Raw genomic sequence first — 24,038 nt, 5'->3', positions numbered from 1 at the left:
GAACACTGGAGTGGGTTGCCATTACCTTCTCCAATGCATGAAAGTGAAAAGTCAAAGTGAAGTCGCTCAGTCGTGTCTCACTCCTAGCGACACCATGGACTGCAGCCCACTAGGCCCCTCCGTACATGGGATTTTCCAGGCAAGAGTACTGGAGTGGGTTGCCATTGCCTTTTCCTAAACATTGAAACTTGGTGGTATATTGGAGAAGACAAGAGTCAAATATGGCTTGAGTGATGGGGTGGATGGTGTGGGGCATGCTGGAAGAGATGTCTGAGGGCAGTGTCCTGGACAGCTCCTGCTCAGGAATGTGCAGGATGAGCCCCCTCTGCAGGAATTCCACTGACTTTTCACCCACAGAATTGCCTCCCCAACTGCAGAGGCTGGCTAAGAACTCTGTGGCAACCCCACCTCCCACTAGCCTCTTCTAGGGCCAGTTGTCCAGCCAGGAACCCAAGGCTGGGTGGCAGTGTGGTCCACCAGTGGATCCCATGCCCATTCCAAACTGGGCACTTATGAGCCAGAACTGTGGGGCCAGGATTTCTCAGGCCGTCCTGCTCTCTGCCCAGCTTGCTAGAAGGCCTGAACAGGAGCTCCCCAGTGCTTTCATCCATCCACCCTAGGTCACCCTAGCTCTGGGGCAGAGAAGGGGCCCAGCGATGACTTCCTGGTGTGAGTGCCCAAGGAGCAGCCAGGGCCTCTGCCACACCATCCCACTCCCGAATATCTCAGAGGGGATAAGTCCTTCTCGGCTTTAGAAGAGGTAGCGAAATCAGACGAAAACAAGGCTGGAGGCTTCCTGGGCTCTAGGAAGGGAGAGCTTTGCTGAGCTTTGACGGGGCGTGGGGAGGGCTGCGATAGAAAGGAAGGGGGAATGTCTCTGCGCCTGAATGAACAATCGAACTACAGTAGTTGATTTTTAGTTAGTGTTAGTCGCTTAGTCGTGTCCGATTCTTTGCGACCCCATTATCTGTAACCCGCCAGGCTCCTCTGTCCACGGGATTTCCTAGGCAAGAATACTGGAGTGGGTTGCCATTTCCTTCTGCAGGAATTGATTTTTAGGCTACTGTTAACCGGAGTCTCAGGGTTAGCAAATGCTCGTGGAACGAAACTGTCTCCTAGTTAGTATTCATTTACCACTTGTTACAACTTGCATCATAAACCTGGATGCTCCGCTCCACCAGCTGGTGGGTTTTTCCAGCTCGGAAAATTCGGGCGGCCTTGTTGGTTGCTGTGTCCCCAGCTTTCAGCGAGTAGATACTATCAGCGCGCAGCGCTCGCGATTCGGGGCGGTGCTGGGGGTCGCGGGGCCGGTGGTCCAGCCGTTCAGCCCAGGCCACGCCCAATTCCCCGCCCCTCCGCCCCCGCTCCGCCCAGTCTGCGGACAGACTCCCCGGCGCCGCGCAGCCCGCGCCTCCGCCCCGGAGCTCCCAGGCGGGAGGAGTTGCGGATGAGGGGCGGGATGTTTTGGTGGGCGGGGGTCCCAGTGACGGCATCCGACCGCGCCGCGCTGGGGCTCAGAGCCTCAGTGCCCCGCAGGGGGACGACGCGCGCACCCTAGCAGGTGGGTGTGGGCCGGGGAGGGGTGGAGGTGGGTGGGAGGGAGGGGGCGTGGGCTCGTCCCTTCCCTGTGCAGGCCTGGGTTGGGTGGCACTGGGCGTCGGCACCCTGGGGACCCTTGACCGAGCACGAGGACCACTCCCTCCCTCCCCATCTTTGCTAACGTCCTTCAGGCCCCTCCGAGTGGACCGGAGACTCCCCTTCCTTAAGTCGGGGCCTGAGGCCGGCATTCCGGGCCTGGCCAGGAGGAGCGAGCACCCACGCTGCGAGAGTCGGGTTCGCCTTTGTAATCACTTTTCCCACTTTCCCGGAGCTCCTGTCCTGTGCCCGGCGCCTCCGACTCCGGAACCCCCGATGTGGGCCGGGCGCCTTCGGTGCGCAGAGCACTGGGCCCCGAGTCCGGGCGCGGAGAAGCCGGGACCGCGGGGCTGGAAAAGCTGTGACTGAGGGATGCTCGAAGGCGCCTGTAGTATTGCGTGGCAGTTACCGCTGCGGCCCCAGGGCCGGACACCCAGCTGGGACTGATGATTGAACGACCGAGCGAACGATTACAGGTGCTGAGAGAAGTAGTGAAAAATAAAGAGCTGTGACCCTCGGGGTGGGGGCGACGAGTGGGGATGGGGAAAGTTCCCTGGATGTAAACTACTCATCAGCTACTCAGCGTCGGACCTTGTGCTGGGTGCTGGAGATACACCATGAAGGGGACAGGCGGGCCTCTGCCTCCCAGCCCCCAGTTTGGGAGGTGAGGGGAGACCAGTGGATAATCCGGCTTTTGCAAGGTAAGGGAGTGGTCAGTGGCTGATGGGAGAACTAAAGCGGTGGGTGTGGGTGGATGAGTGGTGGGGGCCACAGAGCAGACGCCCCTCTTTGGAGGGGAGGGCGCTCCCTGGAGGTGGCCCTGGTAACAGCTGAGTGTGCTGCAGGCAGAGAAAGGTGAGGAAATGTGGGGTCTTAGGGGGTAAGTCATCAAGGTAGGCAGGGTCCATTAAAAGTTTTTCCTGTTAAGGTTTTGAATCTAGAGCATTAGGGAGCCCCTTTCGCCTCTTTTGGGGGCAGTTTAAGCAGGAGAGTGGTGTGGTCACATTTGCATTTTTGAAAGATGCCCCTGGTTGTCACATAGGAAGGTGCAGGGAGGCTGAAGCCAGTGAAGAGGTTGGTAAATACTCTGCCCAGTGGGCGGGATCCGGGCTTGGGTAATAGGATGGAGAGAAGCGGATATACTTGATATTTAGGAGATGGAATTGGCAGTATCTGGTGGTGGGGGCTTGGCCTCAAAGGATGTGCTGACTCTCTTTAAGATGGGGGAGCGGGGAATGTGAGGTGACAAAGGCAGTCAGTTCAGTCACTCACTCGTGTCTGACTCTTTGCAACCCCATGGACTGCAGCACACCAGCCTTCCCTGTCCTTCACTAACTCCCAAAACTTACTCAAACTCACATCCATTGAGTCAGTGATGCCATCCAACCATCTCATCCTCTGTCGTCCCCTTCTCCTCCTGCCTTCAATCTTTCCCAGCATCAGGGTCTTTTCAAATGAGTCAGTTCTTTGCATCAGATGGCCAAAGTATTGGAGTTTCAGCTTCAGCATCAGTGCTTCCAATGAATATTCAGGACTGATTTCCTTTAGGATTGACTGGTTGGGTCTCCCTGCAGTCCAAGGGACTCTCAAGTCTTCTCCAACACTACAGTTCAAAAGCATCAATTCTTTGGCACTCAGTTTTTTTTATAGTCCAACTCTCACATCCATACATGACCACTGGAAAAACCATAGCTTTGACTAGGCAGAGCTTTGTTGGCAAAGTAATATCTCTGCTTTTTAATATGCTGTCTAGGTTGGTCATAGCTTTTCTTCCAAGGAGCAAGTGTCTTTTAATTTCATGGCTACAGTCACCATCTGCAGTGATTTTGGATCCCAAGAAAATAACTTCTCTCACTGTTTCCACTGTTTCCCCATCTATTTGCCATGAGGTGATGGGACCGGATGCCATGATCTTAGTTTTCTGAATGCTGAGTTTTACGAAGGCAGAGACTATGGGTGGGTGTTGGGAAAAGAGATCCTTGTACAGTGCTGCTTGTGTGTGTGTCTTCCAGGAGATGGGGTCCCAGCAAGAACACAGATGCCTTTGGGTGTCGAGTGGAGGAGTTAGGGCCTCATTTTGTCAGTGATGGGAGCCGTGAAATGCTACCGTGTAGGATTCTGTTGTGGCTCTTGCAGCATCTGGGCATCAGGTTGGGGCACAGAGGATGTTTTGAATTTTGACCACTTCCCTTTTAATCCCTCCAAGGTCAGGAGCTGCAGGAACTGGCTCCAGGTCACCTGCAAGGTGAGTCCAGGTGCTGATGGCCGGGGCCTCTTCCTCTCTCTGCAGGGCTGGGAGCAGCAGTCTCTCAACATGGGGCTGGAGGCCCAGAGGTTGCCAGGGGCTGAGGAGGCCCCCGTGAGGGTGGCCCTTCGAGTGCGCCCACTCCTGCGCAAGGAGCTGCTGCACGGGCACCAGAGCTGCCTGACGGTGGAGCCGGGGCGCAGCCGGGTCACCCTGGGCCGAGACCGCCACTTTGGCTTCCACGTGGTGCTGGATGAGGACGCCGGGCAGGAGGCTGTGTACCAGGCTTGTGTACAGCCCCTTCTCGAGGCTTTCTTTGAAGGCTTCAATGTCACCGTCTTTGCCTACGGTCAGACGGGCTCCGGGAAGACGTACACCATGGGGGAGGCCAGTGTGGGTGAGTGACCTGGCTTGAGACCTCCTGCCTTCATTGAGGGGCCTCAGACATCTCCTGAATTTCTGCCTCTGCCATTTCCTGTTGAAGATGAGGAGGCTGGAGGAGGGTGGGCGGGTTTCCTAACTCCATCTGCAGGCCAGGGTAGGATCAGCTGTGTCACTGGGCTGGGTCGGGCAGGAAGAAGAGTCCTCCGAGGTGAGCGGCCCTCTCAAGTCCATAGAGATGGGATCATACTGTCTGGTTCTGGAGACCTCACTGGGAGGAAGGGCATGGGAAGTTGTCTTGTCTCTAGAGGTTGTCAGGATCGTTGTCAAGGGTCAGGATGGCTGGAAGGGAGACTGTCCTGGAAGAGACATGCTCCAGGGGCTGCATAGCAGGGAAGCGGGCTGGTTCCATGAGGCTCTGGAACAGAGTTTTGCAAGAGATGCTTTGGGCCAATTGAAGGCGTTGCCCACTTCTAAGGACCATGATTTGAAAAGTGTACATGTTTGTTGTAGAAAATTAGGGAAATACAGAAAAGCACATCCACAAAAGAAAACTTATTTGATAACTGCCTTTCCCTGGTAGCTTAGATGGTAAAGAATCTGCCTGTAATGCAGGAGACCCAGGTTTGATCCCTGGGTTGAGAAGATCCCCTGGAGAAGGGGATAGCTACCCACTCCAGTATTCTTGCCTGGAGAATTCCATGGACAGTGGAGCCTGGTGGGCTGCAGTCTGCAGGGTCGCAAAGAGCGACACAACTGAGGGACTAACACTTCCACACTTTCTGATAATTGCCTTTCACTCACCCTGTTAGCATTCAGTTTTTCCTGGTGAAAATTTTTATACTTAAAAAAATATGGTACCAATGTACCATTCTTTTGTATCCTGTTTTATTTTCTTAACAGTATATTAATATCATGAACATTTCTCTATATCACTAATTATTATTCAAGCAAAAACTTTAATGGCTGCTTAGCGTGCCATTGTGAATATAAGGTAATTTATTTAATCAGACCCCTTCTTGGATGTTGCAATGGACACTGAGGGTGTTTTGTTGTTTTTTAAGTTATGAGGAAGAGTATGTTCTGAACATCCTTTTATTACTTCCTTGGCATAAATTTAGGGGCTTCTTTAGATAACTGAGCATAGACTATGATAATGAGTCCCCAGGAGTCATCAAACAAAGGTTATCTGACTGTCTGGCAGGGATGTAGTGGAGATGCTTACACCATGAAAGTGGTTGGTTGAACCTTGAGAGGTTGCTTCCAACTCTGAAATTCTGCCTGAGCACCCTGGAGCCTGGCCTGGCTGCCCAGCTTGTAAGGCTTCTGCCTCTACCTTCTCCACACTGGAGCCCCATCCGCCAGCTTCTGGCAGGAGCCTCTGGGCCTCGTGGGCGCTATGCCCAGCTGAAAGCACCATGGCAGGTGGCCCTGCGGTGTCTCCCCAGCCTCCCTTCACGAGGACGAGCAGGGCATCATCCCACGGGCCATGGCCGAGGCCTTCAAGCTGATTGATGAGAATGACCTGTTGGACTGTCTGGTGCACGTGTCCTACCTGGAAGTGTACAAGGAGGAGTTCCGAGACCTGCTGGAGGTGGGCACCGCCAGCCGGGACATCCAGCTCCGGGAGGACGATCGTGGGAATGTTGGTAAGAGACTCCTGGGTCCTCTGGTTGGGAGTGGGGAACCTGGCTTGGGGAGGCTTCACCTGCTTAGGGTGGATACCCTGTCTGGAGGAGGGGTAACTCCTAACTAGGAAACTCAAGCTCTGGGAAGTTTTGCTTTCATTTCCCTGTCTCTGCTGAGTTCAGTACACACTGGTGTACCCAGAGTGAGTTCAGTACACACTGGTGTACCCAGAGTGAGAGTCACTGAGGTGGGCACGGGAGAAGCTGAAAAAAGTGAAAGTGTTAGTTGCTAAGTCATGTCCGACACTTTGCAACCCCATGGACTGTAGCCCGCCAGGCTCCTCTGTCCATGGGATTCTCCAGGCAAGAATACTGGGGTGGGTTTGCTGTGTCTTCCTCCAGGGGATCTTCCCAACCCAGGGATTGAACCCTGGTCTCCTGCATTGAAGGCAGATTCTTTACCAGCTGAGCTACCAGGGAAGCTGGAGCCCCTTAAATCCCCAAGCAGGATGGGCAGGACCCCCTGGGCATGCCGAAGGGGCCCCTGAATCAGGAAGAGCTTAGAGGACCAGTCCTGCTCAGCCTGCCCTCCTGGCTGATCAGCCTCAGGCTGCCCTGCCTTGGGCTCACAGCCTTTTGTGCCCACAGTGCTGTGTGGGGTGAAGGAAGTGGACGTGGAGGGCCTGGACGAGGTGCTGAGCCTCCTGGAGATGGGCAATGCAGCGCGGCACACGGGAGCCACACACCTCAACCGCCTCTCCAGCCGCTCCCACACCATCTTCACCGTGACCCTGGAGCAGCGGGGTCGCGCCCCCAGCCGCCTGCCCCGACCTGCGGCCGGCCAGCTGCTTGTCTCCAAGTTCCACTTTGTGGACTTGGCGGGCTCGGAGAGGGTGCTCAAGACAGGCAGCACAGGCGAGCGACTCAAGGAGAGCATCCAGATCAACAGCAGCCTCTTGGCGCTAGGCAACGTCATCAGTGCCCTGGGTGATCCCCAGCGCCGGGGCAGCCACATCCCTTACCGGGACTCCAAGATCACCCGGTGAGCTGCCGCTGCTGCTGGCCCAGGGGAAAGAGGCCCCGTGAGCCCCTTAGTCTGTCCTGGCTCCTGTCTGGCCTCTCTGGCTGGGGTGAGGAGATAAGAGATGGGTCCCCCTCTGGTTTCTGGGGCACAATCTACACGTGGTTGAAGTCTTGGGCCCACAGGGAGCCACACAGAGATTCAAACCCTCTTTGGGGTCTGAACCTCTGGCTCTGGCACTTTGGGGCCCTTGACGCATCTCCCTGGCGCCCTCAGGATCCTCAAAGACTCCCTGGGCGGGAACGCCAAGACGATGATGATCGCCTGCATCAGCCCTTCCTCCTCCGACTTTGACGAGACCCTCAACACCCTCAACTACGCCAGCCGCGCCCAGAATATTCGAAACCGCGCCACTGTCAACTGGCGGCCCGAGGCTGAGCGGGGGCCGGAGGAGGCCGTGGCCAGCGCCCGGGGGCCGCCTAGGCATCGGTCGGAAACACGCATCATCCACCGGGGCCGTCGCGCCCCGGGCCCTGCCGCCGCCTCCGCCGCGGCCACTGCCCGCCTGGGCGCCGAGTGCGCGCGTTACCGAGCCCGCACCGACGCCGCCTACAGCCTCCTGCGCGAGCTGCAGGCCGAGCCCGGGCTGCCCGGCGCCGCCGCCCGCAAGGTGCGCGACTGGCTGTGCGCCGTCGAGGGCGAGCGCAGCGCCCTGAGCTCCGCCTCCGGGCCCGACAGCGGCATCGAGAGCGCCTCTGCCGAGGAGCAGGCCACCCAGGGACCCGGCGGGCGAAAGGTGACCAGGGGCCGGGGGTGGCCTGGGGTGGGCGGGGTGGGGGAGGTGAGGAAGAAGGTTTTCCATACAGGGATTCAGAGGCATTTCTGCTGATGACCTTGATGTATCCTCAGGGTTTCCATCTGTTAAATAAAGATAACAGGAGTATCTACCTCCTCGGGATGTAAGGACTGAGGGTGTCATAAGTGCTGGTGGAAGCTAGTTCTTAATAATTGTGGTGGTGATATTACTGGTAATGAAAATATGATTAATGACAAGAGATAGCCCAATGGCTTGTGGAGGGGACTGCAGGCCATGTGGGGTCTGGACCCCTTTCCCATTGCAGGCAGGCTTTGGAGCAGAGTAGCAAGCAGGGCCGGCGGGGTGACTCAGGGATAGGCAGGCTCGTCCTTACTGTTCCCCTGAAGCTGCTCTCCTTGCCCCCCTAGGAAGATGAGGGGCCGCTGCAGCTGCTGGCCCTGCAGAGCCAGGTGGCCCGGCTGGAAGAGGAGAACCGAGACTTTCTGGCTGCGCTGGAGGACGCCATGGAGCAGTACAAACTTCAGGTGGGGCGCCCCCTGCCACAGTGGTGGTGGGGAGGGGAGACTAATGACGGGAGGCGAAGCAGCTGTGTCGGAGTGGGTTCTGGCAGGATGGGTAGAGGTGTGAGCAGAAGTGCGGAGGAAAGGAACAGATTGGCGCAAGTGGGTGTGCGAAGGCGGGTTGGAATTGGGACTGAAGGGGCAGCCCCATGAGACTCCTGAGCCCTGCTTTTCCTTTTGTGCAAAGATAACCAGGTCAGCGCAGCTCCTGGAGCCCCCTGGTGGCAGTGAGTGGCATGAATATGGAGGGAATGATAGATGGGGCAGGGTCGGTTCAGGCAGGCAGTCTGTCCGATTCTTTGCGACCCCATGGACTGCAGCACACCAGGCCTCCCTGTCTATCACCAACTCTCGGAGCCTGCTCAAACTCACGTCCATCGAGTCGGTGATGTGGCGGGTGGGAGAGTTTAAACCTGAGCTAATGCACTGTGTATTCCAGAGGGACACCAAGAGGTGGTCAGAGGCATTTGGCCCTCCATTTTAACACAGAGAGGGCAGGGTGGTCTCAGACGTGTTCTTCATTTTCCTGCACTTCTGCCTGTCAGCACCCCGGCTCCCTACCTCTCTCTCATCCACGTCTCTCATCAGCACCTGGACCGTGTCTTGCAGAGTGACCGTCTTCGTGAGCAGCAGGAGGAGATGGCAGAGCTGCGACTGCGGCTGGAGCTGGTGTGGCCAGGCTGGGGGGCCCCAGGGATCTTGCAGGGCTTGCCTCCAGGGTCTTTTGTGCCCCGGCCTCACACAGCCCCCCTGGGAGGTGCCCACACCCATGTGCTGGGCATGGTTCCCCCCGCCTGCATTCCTGGAGATGAAGTTGGCCCTGAGAGCCGGGGAGAGGTGAGACGGTGGCAAGGCTCGGTGTCTGCTGGTTGACCTGGGCAGGCTCAGGCAGGGGAGGGGCAATCCTGGGGAATGTGTCACTCATCTCGTGCTTTCACGGGACCAGCTATGAAATGCCCCTTTCTGGTGTTCCTGGAGGAATGGCCCAAATTTGGGTAGGGCCTCTCAGAAGGATCTGGTGCCATGGAGCATCCTTGGAGTAGTTGGAGATTGCTTGGAGTGAGGATTACGGAGAGGGTTCTGGCTTCCAGTATGGAATGGAATGCTTGCCTACCTCCAGGGATGGGGAGCTCATCACCTCTGGAGTCACCTCCCCACACACACACCATCTTTGGATGCCTTCCTCTGCAAGTTCAGTTTTCCATGAGCTCTGATCTCCTTGCACTTGGTCTCTTGTTTCTAGTTCTGTCACTTGGGGCCTTTTGGACAAGGGCTGCTCCTGTATCTGCCTGAAACTTCTGGGTCATCTGAGCTCTAAAGGGCAGAGGGACTGAGGGGTGGGAGGACGTGGGTTTGGAAGAAGCCTGTTACGGACCCTCCACCCCCTACTCTGGTGGGGCGTTGTTGGTGAGATAAGACTTGCTGCAGATGACTTATATACACGGTGGAAAGGGGAGGTTGTCCCCTGAGGAGTGCTAGTTCAGCTGTGGGGGCTGGAGCAGGGTGGGGGTGGTGGGGGTCAAGAGAACAGGAGGAGTAGAGGAAGGAACAAGGGAGGAGGGGAGAAGTTTATGTTCCAATTTGAGATTGGAAAGGCCTCTCGGATATCATTGGAGCTAGATCTTGAAGGTAAGGTCTGGCTTGAAGAGCACGCAAAGCGGGCTGAAGACTGGGTGGGGGGAAATGGCTGATGGAGAAGGCCCTGGGAGCCTGTCCTGAAACCTGGGCATTCCCCAGCAGATGAAAAATGGCAGGGAGGCTGGAGCCAAGTTTCTGACAGAGGGAGACAGGCCGGGAAGTGGCTCTTCAGATGCATCAGAGGCAGAGGAAGAGGAAGAGGAGGAGGAGAAGGAGGGGCTGCCCCGACAGAGCCTGTACCCACGAAGGTGAGTGGGACCCATGGCCCACCTGACAAGGACCAGCTCAGGGCCTCAGCTGGGCAAGAGGGGGATCCCACTGTAGTCTCAGGGTGTCCTTGCCTCCATTGGCCTGGCCAGCCTTTGGGGAAAGCAGGCAGGGGCTGTGGGCTCTGAATCAAGCATTCTCACTGGGGTGGGTGTGCTGAGGGACGGACCTGGCCTCCTGGTTCTCGGCCTCCAAGGTGGCCCTCGGCACCCTGCACCCTCTCAGCTCAGCCGCTGGCCTCTGAGTTGTACCAGATGGACATCCTGGGGTCAAGGTGACCCTGGGGTGATGGAAGGCCTGGGGTTCTCTCTTCCCCTTTGGGCCTGGGAGGAGGCTGGGCTGGGGCAGGGCTGGGGAGGGGTACAGACTCCCCTTCTGCCCTCCAGGAATGGGGTCAGCAAGTGGAACCAGAGGATGGGGGCCTGCCCAGAGAGTCCACTCAACAGGAAGGGCCCAGAGCTTCGCCTGGAGGAGCTGGGTGCAGCTATCCCGGGACCCAGAGGTGAGCTGGGTGGGGCGCAGAGAGGGTCCCAACCCCTTTACCCACTCATGGTCCTGGACTGGCCACCCTGGAGAGTCCACATACCATCTCTGGCTGCCCCTGGCCAGGGCAGTCCTCCTCTTCCCTCTGTTCCTGCCACCCCTGCTTCCCCCACTATCTGTCGCGGCAGCCGCCCTGACCGTCAGCCTGTTACAGTGGTTGGTGGGAGCAAGGCCCTGGCTCAGCCCCGCCAGGCCCCCGCGGCCATGGCCTCTGAGTGGCGACTGGCCCAAGCCCAGCAGAAGATCCGTGAGCTGGCCATCAACATCCGCATGAAGGAGGAGCTCATTGGCGAGCTGGTGCGCACAGGTGAGGGAGGAGCTTTGAGCCGGGCCTCCCACCTGAGGGTGGGTGGTTAGGAGCAGGGTCCAGATGTTTGCCCACTCAGCTTCTTCCAGATGGGTGACCTTGAGCAGGTAGGATAACCGCTGTGTGCTCTGAAATGGAGAGAGTAACTGCACCTGTTTCTTAGGTGGTTGGAATGAGTTAATTCAGGTAAAATGCTTAGACTGGTTTTCAGGAAGCTTCTTACTGTTACTAATCAGTTGCCTGCTGTGTGTCAGACGCTGCACGGGGCAAAAGCGGTCCTGGGGAGCAAACAGCGTCCCCCAGTCATAGTAGTACGGCTGCTGCTGGTGACACAGGCAAGTGAGCAGGGGATGGTTCTAGGTGGTGACTGGTCAAGCTTTTTAATTTTAATAGCTATGACTTTATTATAAAATGTATTGGGAACAATTGCAGACAGACATATGAGAGTCCCTACATACCCATCATTCAGATTTAGCATTTCCAAGCTTGGCCCGCATTTGCATCAACTCTCCCTTTTTTCTTTGCTGAAATTTTTTGTTTCTAACTTCTTGGCTATGCCAGATCTTTGCTTGCAACTTGCAGACTCATTAATAGCTGTGGCATGCTGGATCTGGTTCCCTGACCAGGGACTGAACCTGGGCCCCCTGAATTGGGAGCATGGAGTCTTAGCCATTGGACCACCAGGGAAGTCCTTTTTTGCTGAAATATTCTGAGGCAAATCCAAGACTTCATGTCATTTCATTCCTGCACCTTTCAGTATGCCTCTTTTTGGATATTTTAACCAAAATGCCATTAGCATATCTAACTAAACTGATGCCCTCACAGTGCTCCGAACAGAAGCAGTTCTTCAACAGTGTCTGTGTGCAGCTCTGGGCTTGTCCACACATTCGCTCATTGCTAAGTCATGTCAGTCGTGTCCGACTCTGTGCAACCCCATAGACAGCAGCCCACCAGGCTCCCCCATCCCTGGGATTCTCCAGGCAAGGACACTGGAGTGGGTTGCCATTTCCTTCTCCAGTGCATGATAGTGAAAAGGGAAAGTGAAGTCACTCAGTCGTGTCCGACACTTCTCGACCCCATGGACTGTAGCCCACCAGGCTCCTCCGTCCATGGGATTTTCCAGGCAAGAGTACTGGAGTGGGGGTCTCTGAAATCTCCCTTCGCTCACCTTTTCAGTCATCCTGTAGAATGTTCCAGATCCCAGATATTCTGGGTTTGTCTGTTAGCTTCCTTGTGGCGTCATTTAGCTTGTTCCTTTGACCTGTCTCCTACAAATGGAAGTTAGTTCTAGAGGCTTAGTTGTATGGTGGCTCAAGTTACATATTGATTTTAGCACGTGTTAGATAACAGGAAAACTAGTTAACCCGTATTTTTTCTGGGTCACTGCTATGGAAAAGGCTATTATAAAAAATAAGTCAAATTAAAGAAAAGTAGTAAATGGTCACAGTACTGGAGGGTAGTCATTGTGAAATCCTTGTAAGTGCTGGGGGCTGACAGAGGTCTGGGAAAGCCACGGGGGAGGAGCTGCGATGCTTCAGGGAGGGGTCTCCGGTGCTGAGTACACCCCGGTTCTTCCAGGGAAGGCTGCCCAGGCCTTGAACCGTCAGCACAGCCAGCGCATCCAGGAGCTGGAGCGGGAGGCGGAGCGGGTGCGGGCAGAGCTGAGCGAGGGCCAGAGGCAGCTGTGGGAGCTCGAGGGCAGGGAGCCCCAGGACGCTGGTGAGCGCTCGCAGCTCCAGGAGTTCCGCAAGAGGGTTGCTGCCGCTCAGAACCAAGTGCAGGTCAGTGTCAGAACCCCAGGCGTGGTGGCTGCAGCCTCCCAGGCTGGGGTCCTGGGATCAAGACCTGTGTGAGCCCCAGAGCCCACGCCCACTGTGGAACCAGGGGGTGCTCCAGCCCCAGCTGTTGGTGCGAACGCCCTCCTGGCCTTCCAGAGTGAGGCTGGTATTAGGTAGGAGCTGGCAGTGCTGGAGATCTTTGAACACAGCAGAGGCAGAGGCGGGGAGGTGGACCGTGCCTGAAGACCACCTTAGGAGACCATCGAGGATGAGGGAAGGGTACGGGAAGGAAGCAACCCTCCCTCCTGTGGCCCTCCCCTCCCTCCATGAGTCTGCCCTTGCAGCTGTCTGTCCATCCATCCCTGCAGCCCATCATCCCTCTGTCCATCCACCCACCAGTCCAGGTGTCTGATCCATGCAGTTATCCTTTTACCAGTTGAGTGACTATTTATGTGCCTGTTCATTTGTCTTCTATTTCTGTTTATCGATCCTTGCATTGTTTGTTCGTCCTGTTTTTTACTTTAAAAAAAATTTTTTTTTTTAATTTATTTGGCTGCACTGGGTCTTAGTTGCAGCATGCGGGATCTTTAGGTGTCGCACAGAATCCTTTTAGTTGTAGGCATGTGGGATCTAGTTCCCTTGATCAGGGATCAAACCCAGGCCCCCTGCTTTGGGAGCTCAGAGTCTTAGCCATGGACCACCAGGGAAGTCCCCTGTTTTTTACCTTGATATGATCGCATCATCTGTCTGTCCACCCACCCTTCCATCCACTCATCTTTGCACCTGTCCCTCCACTGCAGTAGAGTGATTAAGAGCGAAGGTTCAGGAGCCTTGACTGCTTGCGTTTGAATCCCAGCTCTGCCATTTACTAGCTGTGGGTCCTGGGTCAAGTTTCCTAACCTCTCTGCACCTCAGTTTCCTAATCTGTTAAGTAGGAAACCTCTGAAGTCGTTTCGTAGGGTTCTAAGGATCACTTAATATACTGAGAGCACTTGGTGTGCTGTGTAGTATGCAGTAAATGTCACAGTATTTTGACATTTTTATAATTTGCTATTTTTATCAGTCTGTTGTCCATTGGCCTGTCTTCCCTTTTGTCTGTCCCTCTTCATCGTCCTTCCGTCCTGCCCGTCCTTGTTGAGTGCCAGGCGCCATGCCCGGCTTTTGGCAGCTGCCATGAGCAGCCCAGAGGAAGCTGTGTTGGTCCAGGTACTGAAGGAGAAGAAGCAGGCGACGGAGCGGCTGGCATCACTGTCGGCGCAGAGTGAGAAGCGGCTGCAGGAGCTGGAGAGGAACGTGCAGCTCATGCGGCAGCAGCAGGGGCAGCTGCAGCGGCGGCTTCGCGAGGAGACAGAGCAGAAGCGCCGCCTGGAGGCGGAGATGAACAAGCGGCAGCACCGTGTCAAGGTTGGGTGCTTGGCTGGCGGGGTGGCTGCGTCCCAGCCAGGAGGCGAGGGGAGCGCGTACCGCCACGCGACCGTAAAAGGCTGGTCACGTGGCCTCCCTGAGTCTGTTTCTTCACTTGAAAGTGAGAGTTACAGGAAACTCAGGGCTAGGGTGAGAATTCAGTGAGATGAACCAGATAAGGGGTCCAGCAATCTTGTGTTTGTGAGGCTGGGGGGTGCTGGGCAGGGTTGTCTTGGGAGCAGGAAGGCACTCCTGTGGGCTTTGGGGATTACGGGCTGTGGGAGGACACTGGTACCCCACAGCGCCCTGCCAACCGGACTCACCCTGAACTTTGTGCCCAGGAGCTGGAGCTGAAGCACGAGCAGCAGCAGAAGATCCTGAAGATCAAGACAGAAGAGATCGCGGCATTTCAGAGGAAGCGGCGCAGCGGAAGCAACGGCTCTGTGGTCAGCCTGGAGCAGCAGCAGGTGGGGTCTGGGCTGAACCACACCCCTGGGGCACCCGTAGCCAGTTGCTAGAGTGCCCTGCGGGGTCAGCCAGTGGGCACACCATTCTCCCCCCCTGAGCTGGGTGGCCATCCACACCACCTACGTGGCCAGAGGGGAGAGCTGAGTTCCTGCCCACCTCCCCCGCTGTCCCTCAGAAGATTGAGGAGCAGAAGAAGTGGCTGGACCAGGAAATGGAGAAGGTCCTGCAGCAGCGGCGGGCACTGGAGGAGCTGGGGGAGGAGCTCCACAAGCGGGAGGCCATCCTGGCCAAGAAGGAGGCCCTGATGCAGGAGAAGACGGGGCTGGAGAGCAAGCGGCTTCGGTCCAGCCAGGTGAGATCCTGCCGGGTGAGGCCCAGCTGGGTGAGGCCCAGCCAGGTGAGATCCTACCAGGTGAGGCCCAGCCGGGTGAGATGCCATCAGATAAGGTCCTTCCAAGTGAGATGTCTCCAGCTGGCAATGCTGCCGGGTGAGCTCTGGACGGATGAGGCTCTTCTCGGTGGTGCCCCTGCCGTGTGAGTTCCAGCCACGCCACTGTCCTTGTGGGCTCTACCCTGAGCATCTTCAGAGTGTCTGTGATCCGGGCTCTGATGTGTGGGTAGAAGAGCCTCTCCAGGTATCTGCCCCCAGAGCATTGTACCTCATTAGCCACCTGCTCTGCAGGCAGAACGAGGAGCCACAGGTGTAGAGGTGGTTTGGCCAGAGAGAAAGAGCCTTCACTCGGGTTGGAGGCAGTTGCACCAGGCCCCACCCACCCAGCTCCACTTGGCTTCGTTGCTCCCTCTTGAGTAGGGAGTTTCGCAGCCAAATTTCCTCCTCTTAGATGGAACCACAGCGTTGCCCTGAGGATTAGAGAAGGGGTACGTCACTTCACACAGAGCCCAGAGCTGTCCCAGGAGCCGGTGCTTGGGCTAGATGCCCACAGGGTTCCAGACCATCTTCTGCTGTCATGGAGTCCTAGAGGGTTTCAGCTGGATTTTCTGCAAGTCCCTTGGCCATTAGAACCCTCACTTCCTTCCACATTAGGTTCCCGAAGGGCCTCTGGGGTTTGGCCACTAACCCCACCTCCTTCCCATCACCAGCTGGAGTCAGGTCATCTCAGTGACAAGCCACCACCATCCTCTCTGCCTTTGCCCATGTTGCCCCTCTTGTCCTTAGTGTCTCTGTATCCTCCTTCCGGGCCGTCTCTGGGGGCCCCTCTTCAGAGGTTCGGGTCCCCTAGGCCCCCACTCCCCAGCTTGTACAGAATTGAGAGTCAGGCCTCCTGCTGGACAGCACGCCTCCTTAGCCTCCATGGCAGGGCTGGCCTGTTCCTGTGGCCCCTGGGAGGGTGGGGCCTGCCCCTTTCCTCATCACCGGCGGTGCCGCCCCCAGGCCCTCAACGAGGACATTGTGCGAGTATCCAGCCGGCTGGAGCACCTGGAGAAGGAGCTGTCCGAGAAGAGCGGGCAGCTGCGGCAGGGCAGTGCCCAGAGCCAGCAGCAGATCCGTGGGGAGATTGACGCGCTGCGCCAGGAGAAGGACTCGCTGCTGAAACAGCGGCTGGAGATCGACAGCAAGCTGAGGCAGGGCAGCCTGCTGTCGCCTGAGGTGCGCCCTGCGAGCCGGCCCGGCTGTCTGCTCCCCTCTGCCCCTAGCCCCGGCTCTCCGCTGGGTGCAGGCCTCCCTGCTTCGGGACACACATCCCTCCCAGGTGTCAGCCCCACAGAAGGCGCAGGACTAGCCCTCCCACCGCTGGTCCAGCCCCTGGGCCTGGGACACACAGCTGGGCCTCGCTGCCCTCGGTTGCCCCAGCTGGAGTCGGGACTCGTCCTGTGTCCTGTATCATGTTGACCTCAGGCATATAGCGTGCTCACACCTCTCAACTCCCAACATGGGACGCGAGTCAGGACCATGTCAGCATACCTCACAGCCACATAGGTTTGCCCTCCTGCCAGCAGAGAGAGCTTTTGTTAGAGAAACGGACCCCCAGGGACCTACCTGGCAGTCTAGTGGTTAAGACTGTGCTTCCACTGCAGGGGGCATAGATTTGATCCCTGGTTGGGGAACTAAGATCCCACATGTTGCATGGTGCAGCCAAAAAGTTAAAATTTAAAAGAAGGGGAAATGGACCCCAGCAGACCCTGGGTGCCTCTGCAGCCCTGCCACGCCTTCCCTTCAGAGCAGGGTCTCCCAAGCACAGGTCACTCCAGAGGCTGTGAGCTTCAGAGAGCAGCCTCCTAGCGGAGCCCTGGCCTCCCTGACCCCCGAACCGAGGCTCAGATGGATGTGCCTCTGCTCCTGCTGCAGCGGGCGGGGGTGCCTCTGGCTCTGAGGACAAGCGGGCACATAAAGGCTGGGTTGTGGCTGCGTGTGGCCATTACGACTCTGCCCAGGACCTCGGTGTTCAGGGGGCAGGTGACCCATGGAGTGGGTAGCCCGTGTCCCCCTCCACCCATCCCCGTGTCCCTGCAGGAGGAGCGGACACTGTTCCAGCTGGATGAGGCCATTGAGGCCCTGGACGCCGCCATCGAGTACAAGAACGAGGCCATCACGTGCCGCCAGCGAGTGCTGCGGGCCTCAGCCTCCTTGCTGTCCCAGTGCGAGATGAACCTCATGGCCAAGCTCAGCTACCTCTCGTCCTCGGAGACCCGAGCCCTTCTCTGCAAGTACTTCGACAAAGTGGGTCCTGGAGCTTGCAGACCCCCGCCTTCACGGGGGTGGGGGGAGGTGGACGGCGCGGGCGGTGAGCTGGCCACACGCCTGCTGCCCCTGCGTGAACAGTCCCGGGTGAAGGGAGCCGGCGCTGGGGGCTGAGCCTGGCTGTTGGGGACAGGTGGTGACACTCCGCGAGGAGCAGCACCAGCAGCAGGTGGCCTTCTCGGAGCTCGAGTTGCAGCTGGAGGAGCAGCAGAGGCTGGTGTACTGGCTGGAGGCGGCCCTGGAGCGGCAGCGCCTGGAGATGGACCGCCAGCTGACCCTGCAGCAGAGGGGACATGAGCAGCACGTGCAGCTGCTGCTGCAGCAGAGCCGAGGTGGGGCCCGGGCCCGCCATGGGGGCTGCCGCCTGCCCTGTAGCCCCTCACCACCTCCTCCTGCCTTTTTTTCTCCAGACCATCTTGGCGAAGGGCTGGCGGACAGCAGGAGGCAGTACGAGACCAGAATCCAAGCTCTGGAGAAGGAGCTGGGCCGCCACGTGCGGCTGAACCAGGAGCTGAAGCAGAAGCTCAGTAGCCTGAGTGCTGCCAGCCAGAGCAGGGGTAATTGCTGCGTGCTGTCACCAGGCCGGCCGGGGCTCAGCCCTGACGTCAGGTCTTCTTTGTTCTGGGCAGAGTTTAGAAACCACTCTGCCTTCAGCTCTTGGGTCATCCCATATGTTGTTGATTGCATGGGGGTGTTGGAAGAAGGCTAGGGCTTCAGGAAGGGGTAGCTGGCTACCTCCATTTCTGACAAGGATGTTGTTATTGCCAGTGATGGGTGGGGAGAAGAGGACCCCGTGCCTGGAGAACAGACAAGCCCCTGGAAGCGAGGATGAGCTCTACCCAGCGCCTGAGCCTCTCTGGCAGCCCACCGGCATGGAGGGTGCCCCCCGCCCACGGGAGGAGATGCGGGACCTGGTCCACGCCCCGTTACCGTTGACGTGGAAACGCTCGAGCCTGTGCAGTGAGGAGCAGGGCTCTCCTGAGGAGCTGCGGCAGCGGGACGCCGCTGAGCTCCCAGTGGGGCGGGTGCTGCCTGTGGGTGAGGCGGGTCTGCCCTGGAACCTCGGGCCCTTGGCCAAGCCCCGGCGGGAACTGCGGAGGGTCAGCCCAGGGATGATCGACGTCAGGAAAAACCCCCTGTAGGCACACCTGGGAGATTTGGGGCCTGCCCAAAGGTGTGGTGTTGACGCTCCCTTCTGTGAAGGAGTCCTTACCTCAAGCTCTAAATCAGGTCCTGATCTTTCTTGTTAGAGTCAACAAATTCGGGCTACAGACCAGAACTGGACTTGAATCACTTGTTTAAAAAAGGTGCAGATTTCTACCAGTCACTTCCTTTAGGATGTGGTACCCAGTTGCCATGTTTTGGCTTTTTTTTTAATATAATTTTTAAAATTTTATAGTTGATTTATAGCATTGTTAGTTTCAGATGTGAAGCAGAATGTTTATGCACATGGATATGTCCACTCTTTTTTTGATTCTTTTCTCAGACAGCTTACTACAGATTTTTGAGTAGAGTTCTTTGAGCTATACAGTAGGTCCTTGTTGGTTATCTATTTTATATATAGTAGTGTGTACATGTTAATCCCAAACTCCTAATTTATCCCTTCTGTTCCCTTCCCCCTTTGGTAACCATAAGTTTGTTTTCAGAGTCTATGAGTTTGTTTCTGTTCTGTAAATAAGTTCATCTGTATTTTTTTTAGAGTCCACATATAAGTGATAGCATATATTTGTCTGTCTGATTTACTTCACTTAGTATGATAATCTCTAGGTCTGTGTTGCTGCAAATGGCATTCATTTCTTATAGCTGAGTGATATTCCAGTGTGTATATGTATCATGTCTTGTACGTCTCTCTGCTGATGGAAATTTAGATGGCTTCCATGTCTTAGCTAGTGTAAATAGTGCTGCAGTGAACACTGGAATGCATGTATTTATCTTTTCAAATTATAGTTTTCTCCAGATATATGCCTAGGGGTAGGACTGCTGGATCATATGGTAGTTCTATTTTTAGTTTAAGGGACCTCCATACTGTTCTCCATAATGGTTGTACCAGCTTACATTCCCACTGACAGTGCAAGAGACTTCCCTTTTCTCCACACCCTCGCCAACATTCACTGTTTGCAGAATTTCTGATGATGGCCATTCTGACTGGTGTGGGGCGATGCCTTATAATTTTGATTTGCATTTCTGTAATACTTAGCGATGTTGAACATCTTTTCGTGTTTTCTGGCCACCTGTATGTCTTCTTTGGAGAAATGTCTATTTAGTTTTTCTGCCCATTTTTTGATTGGGTTGTCTTTTTTTTTAATGCGGAGCTACATGAGCTATTTGTGTATTTTGAAAATTAAGCCCTTGTCAGTTGCTTCATTTACAAATATTTTCTCCCATTCTGTGGGTTGTCTTTGTTTATGGTCTCCTTTGCTGTGCAAAAGTTTTTAAGCTTAATTAGGTTAGGTACCATTTATTTTTATCATCCTGGGCGGTGCATCTAAAAAGATACTGCTGTGATCTATGTCGAAGAACGTGCTGCCTGTGCTTTCCTCTAAGAGTTTTATAAAATGTAGGCGATCACCTTGACTGTTCTGCCTATCTCCACCTCACTTGGTTGTTCTTCTGAGGTTTTATCTTCTTGTTCCTTCATCTGGAACTATTTCTGTGCCATATCCTCTTGTCTAATTTTGTGTGTTTGTGGTCTCCATTCAGGCTGCAGGATTGCATTTGGTATCTGCCCCCTGGTGGATGAGGCTGGTCTAAGAGGCTTGTGCAGGCTTCCCATGGGAGGGACTGGTGCCTGCCCACTGGTGGGTGGAGAGGGGTTGTCCCTCTGGCTCAGGACTGTCGAGGGGTGTTTGTAGGCAGCTGCTGGCTCCTATTTTGGCAGCCTGTGTGCTGATGGGAGGCACTGTTTCTACCCTGTTGGTTTGGCCTGAGGCGTGCCAGCACTGGAGCCGGCAGGCTGTCGGGTGGGGCCAGGTCTTGGTGCAAAAGCAGTGACCTCCAGAACTCAAACCAATGAGTATTTTCTGAGGTGTCTGCCACCTGCGTCCTTGTCCCCATGGTGAGCCACAGCCAATTCCTGCCTCCCCAGGAGACCCTCCAAGACCTACACGTAGGTCTGGTTCTGGCTCTAATGGAGTCACTGCTCTGCCCCGGGCACCAGTGCTCATGAAACCTTGTGTGTGCCCTCAAGAGTGGAGTCTGTCTCCCCCAGTCCTGTGGAGCTCCTGCACTCAAGCCAAATGCTCTCGGGCTCCTACCCCTGATGCCAGACCCCCAGGCTGGGAGCCTAACGTGGGCTCAGAACTCAGTCCTGTGGGAGAACCTGAGCAGGTGTGGCATTTGATTACATCGTGAAAGCGGCCCTCCTCCTGTCTTGTGGTTCTTCTTGCTCTTTGGGTGTAGAGCATCTTTGCTGATGGCTGTTCAGCAGTTGTGATTTTTTTTTTTTTTTTTTAAACTTTACAATATTGTATTAGTTTTGCCAAATATCGAAATGAATCCGCCACAGGTATACCTGTGTTCCCCATCCTGATCCCTCCTCCCTCCCCATACCCTCCCTCTGGGTCGTCCCAGTGCACCAGCCCCAAGCATCCAGTATCGTGCATCGAACCTGGACTGGCGACTTGTTTCATACATGATATTATACATGTTTCAATGCCATTCTCCCAAATCTCCCCACCCTCTCCCTCTCCCACAGAGTCCATAAGACTGATCTATACATCAGTGTCTCTTTTGCTGTCTCGTACACCAGGTTATTGTTACCATCTTTCTAAATTCCATATATATGCGTTAGTATACTGTATTTATGTTTTTCTTTCTGGCTTACTTCACTCTGTATAATAGGTTCCAGTTTCATCCACCTCATTAGAACTGATTCAAATGTATTCTTTTGAATGGCTGAGTAATACTCCATTGTGTATATGTACCACAGCTTTCTTATCCATTCATCTGCTGATGGGCATCTAGGTTGCTTCCATGTCCTGGCTATGTGAGAGGAGATGAGCTCAAGTCCTTCTACTCCACCGTCCTGTCTGTCTCTGCCACCTTTTGGCTTGAGTTTCAGAAAACCATTTTATAATAAATGAAAATAATCTCTGGAGGGAAAAAACAATGGGTTTTATTCAGAAGATCATAGTAGGACTCAGATCTGGAAACACAACAGGCTTGAAAACTTTTCAGAGACCGTGAAATGGTTCTGAATCAGCTGTTAGCCAAGGCCCTGGCCTAGACTTGACAGCCAGCTGGGCTGCAGGGTAAGGTGAGTTTCCCTGTGAAGGACAGGAACCGTGCTGGGGACTGGCCAGCTCCCAGGGCCGACCTTGAGATATGGCTGCTCTGGAAACCACTAGAGCTGGACCATGGTCATATTTAACCTCAGGCTGGAATGTTACACAGAAATGCACCAAATGCTAAGGATGATTTTATTGTTACACAGGGAACGCAAACCTTTATTCTACCCCTGTAACACAGCCTTGTTTTGTGTACGCTGCTTCCAAGTGCTGCCTCTGTCTTAGGGTCCTAGCCTTATAGCAACTGGAGGGACCAACGTAGGGGTCCTTCTCCCATTTCACAAGTGACACAGAGTGTTCTGAACTTGCCATGGTCACTGTTGATGTGGGGCTGGAATGGGATCCTGCCTTACAGTTCCTTGTCTGATTCTGGACACCCAGGCTGCCACTGAGTTATACTACCAGCTATACCACCTCACTTGGAGAAGGCAATGGCACCCCACTCCAGTACTCTTGCCTGGAAAATCCCATGGATGGAGGAGCCTGGTAGGCTACAGTCCATGGGGTCACTAAGAGTCAGACACGACTAAGTGACTTCACTTTGACTTTTCACTTTCATGCATTGGAGAAGGAAATGGCAACCCACTCCAGTATTCTTGCCTAGAGAATCCCAGGGACGGGGGAGCCTGATGGGCTGCCGTCTACGGGGTCGGACACGATTGAAGCAACTTAGCAGCAGCATACCACCTCACTAAGGCCAGGCAGGCGTGGTGGATTAGGGCTGGGCTTGGGGGTGGATGGATTCCAGAGAAGGGATTTGAAAACTTGAAGGCATTCTACTGGGACTCTGAGAGCTGATCCTGGTAAAAGAGGCTTGGGACCAGGCCCGTTTCCTTCTGCCCGTGGGGACCTGACTGACCTCACCTTCATGTTTTAAATTTCCTCAGTTTCATTAAGCCCTGGTTATTCCTATTTCTGTGCAGCAAGCTGAGGGTTACATATGAGAAGTGGACTGGCAGGGCCCTGGCTCAGATGGACCGGGTTTCTGGGCATATGACTAAGAATGCATTTATTCTACACATCTGGAATTCCGTGTGTTTCCAGAGAAAACTGCTCTCAGAGCACTTTTGTGAGGAAGTGTAGTGGCTCCGGGCAAAGTCGGTAGTGTTTAGTTATACGTCCCCCAGATGGTTCTAACTAGCTGAGTAGCTTCTTCCGTGAATAAGATCTGCCGATAGGGCGTCTCCTGGAGAATGCTCGGCTGAAAGGAGAGTCTTCTGCCGTGGGGGAAAATACATCCACATCCTCATCTAGAAAAAGGTGGAAAGACTTAGCATGCAGGACATAACGGAGAACACAACAGAGGAAAGTGGGCTTCACCTGCAGAGAGTTACGCATGGAGATGGACTTAAGAAAGCCAGCACTGCTTGTAGGCGCGCTCATCCCGTGGAAGCATTCATTACCCACACTGTTTATCAGGCCCTCTACTCTTACTGTAAGCACTGAGCAAACGGCAACTAGTAACTGAAAATGCAGAAAACCTGTGGCGCTTCAGTTTTCTGCACCTTCTTTTTTGTCTCAGATTGTGGGGGTTTTGCTATTTCGCATGATTTATATCATGGTCTTGAGGGAGGAGAACCATTGAAGGCCCCCGCCTCCTGCACCCGCCTCAACAATTCTAGCTACGTGGTGCAGTTAACAGGTTCAATCCCATTCTTCCCAGGTGGGGTCAAGGGGAATCCTAGAGTCTGAAGGGTGATTATAATAGCCAGGCCTTTTTCAGACCAAATGGACAGAAACCCAGGGGTGTAACCTCTGAGGAGAAACGGCTGGCTGGCTCCACACACACCACCTGCCACTTGGGCCGCTCGCCCCTCCAACCTCAGGGACCCAGACGAGCAGTGAGTGGTTGTGCGCCCACTTCTGTCACTGTCTTCAAGAAGCTCAAGCAATCTGGTAGGATTTTGAGGGTTTTTCTTTTTTGGTGGTGGTGGTTCCAAAGCACATAAGTTCTAAAGTGGTACTTCTCTGGGAGCCCATGACAAGGCGGGGGATAAAACCACCCTAACTCTACGACCCCTCCGAGATTCAACTGCCTGAAAACCCCGGAGGTAACTTGAGATCAAGCTAACCAAAGGACAGAAATTAGATCCTGGTGATGTCTCTAGGACCTCCAACAAATTACCTCTGGCTTCTTTACGCTGAGAGGAGGGTGTCTTCCCCTGGAACAGCAGTGGAGAGTGGGTCAGCGCCTGCAGCCCACTGGCAGAGAGGCAGCTCCGCACAGCACAGCCGGGAGGCGGGGTGGCACCTGGAGCAATGGCATGGTCAGCGCAGCCCACGGCCCTGACAAGGAAGCCCAAGCCTTCCCCCGGTGTCCCCTCGGTCACACCGCGCCCACACAGCCCAACATGGCAAA

General features: G+C 55.3%; 2 protein-coding genes across 6 annotated transcripts in view; one reads left to right on the top strand and one right to left on the bottom strand.

Annotated features, from left to right (window-relative positions):
* The first annotated feature begins 1,469 nt into the window (after nucleotides 1-1,469).
* KIF7 (kinesin family member 7) lies at nucleotides 1,470-21,501 on the top strand. 5 transcript variants are annotated; one of them, XM_015459204.3, is made up of 20 exons: nucleotides 1,473-1,561; nucleotides 1,731-2,111; nucleotides 3,926-4,277; nucleotides 5,710-5,910; nucleotides 6,538-6,931; nucleotides 7,187-7,706; nucleotides 8,135-8,251; nucleotides 8,897-9,124; nucleotides 10,028-10,173; nucleotides 10,579-10,694; nucleotides 10,890-11,042; nucleotides 12,621-12,823; nucleotides 14,027-14,224; nucleotides 14,566-14,691; nucleotides 14,868-15,044; nucleotides 16,086-16,301; nucleotides 17,166-17,372; nucleotides 17,527-17,725; nucleotides 17,804-17,950; nucleotides 18,162-21,501. In XM_015459204.3, the coding sequence occupies exons 2-20, from the start codon at nucleotides 2,082-2,084 to the stop codon at nucleotides 18,533-18,535; spliced, it is 4,104 nt and encodes a 1,367-aa protein (XP_015314690.2). In that variant the 5' UTR covers nucleotides 1,473-1,561; nucleotides 1,731-2,081; the 3' UTR covers nucleotides 18,536-21,501. The 5 variants fall into 5 exon arrangements, with proteins under 5 accessions (XP_002696621.2, XP_015314690.2, XP_015314691.2 ...); XM_015459205.3 differs by having other exon boundaries at nucleotides 10,025-10,173; nucleotides 14,871-15,044; XM_005221849.5 differs by having other exon boundaries at nucleotides 10,025-10,173.
* Nucleotides 21,486-24,038, bottom strand: part of TICRR (TOPBP1 interacting checkpoint and replication regulator) — a 42,993-nt gene continuing 40,440 nt past the window's right edge. The window contains exons 21-22 of the mRNA XM_005221848.5: nucleotides 23,805-23,930; nucleotides 21,486-22,929 (exon numbers count right to left, since the gene is read on the bottom strand). Of these exons, the coding sequence (XP_005221905.1) occupies nucleotides 22,817-22,929; nucleotides 23,805-23,930 (239 nt within the window). The 3' untranslated portion in view covers nucleotides 21,486-22,816. The remainder of the gene's footprint in view (nucleotides 22,930-23,804; nucleotides 23,931-24,038) is intronic.

Source organism: Bos taurus, chromosome 21, assembly GCF_002263795.3.
Source record: "Bos taurus isolate L1 Dominette 01449 registration number 42190680 breed Hereford chromosome 21, ARS-UCD2.0, whole genome shotgun sequence".
In the NCBI taxonomy this organism is placed as follows: Eukaryota; Metazoa; Chordata; class Mammalia; order Artiodactyla; family Bovidae; genus Bos; species Bos taurus.
The sequence above is the reverse complement of the archived record's forward strand: the minus strand, read 5'-3'. Positions and strand labels throughout refer to the sequence as shown.

What these genes read in the sequence shown, in the direction of transcription:
- KIF7 (XM_005221849.5), top strand. Translation starts at nt 2,082, where the DNA reads ATGATTGAACGACCGAGCGAACGATTACAG. An exon ending in TCAGCCTGGAGCAGCAGCAG is followed by an intron (nt 14,692 to 14,867) that starts GTGGGGTCTGGG and finishes GCTGTCCCTCAG; the next exon opens with AAGATTGAGGAGCAGAAGAA. An exon ending in GCTGCTGCAGCAGAGCCGAG is followed by an intron (nt 17,726 to 17,803) that starts GTGGGGCCCGGG and finishes TTTTTTCTCCAG; the next exon opens with ACCATCTTGGCGAAGGGCTG.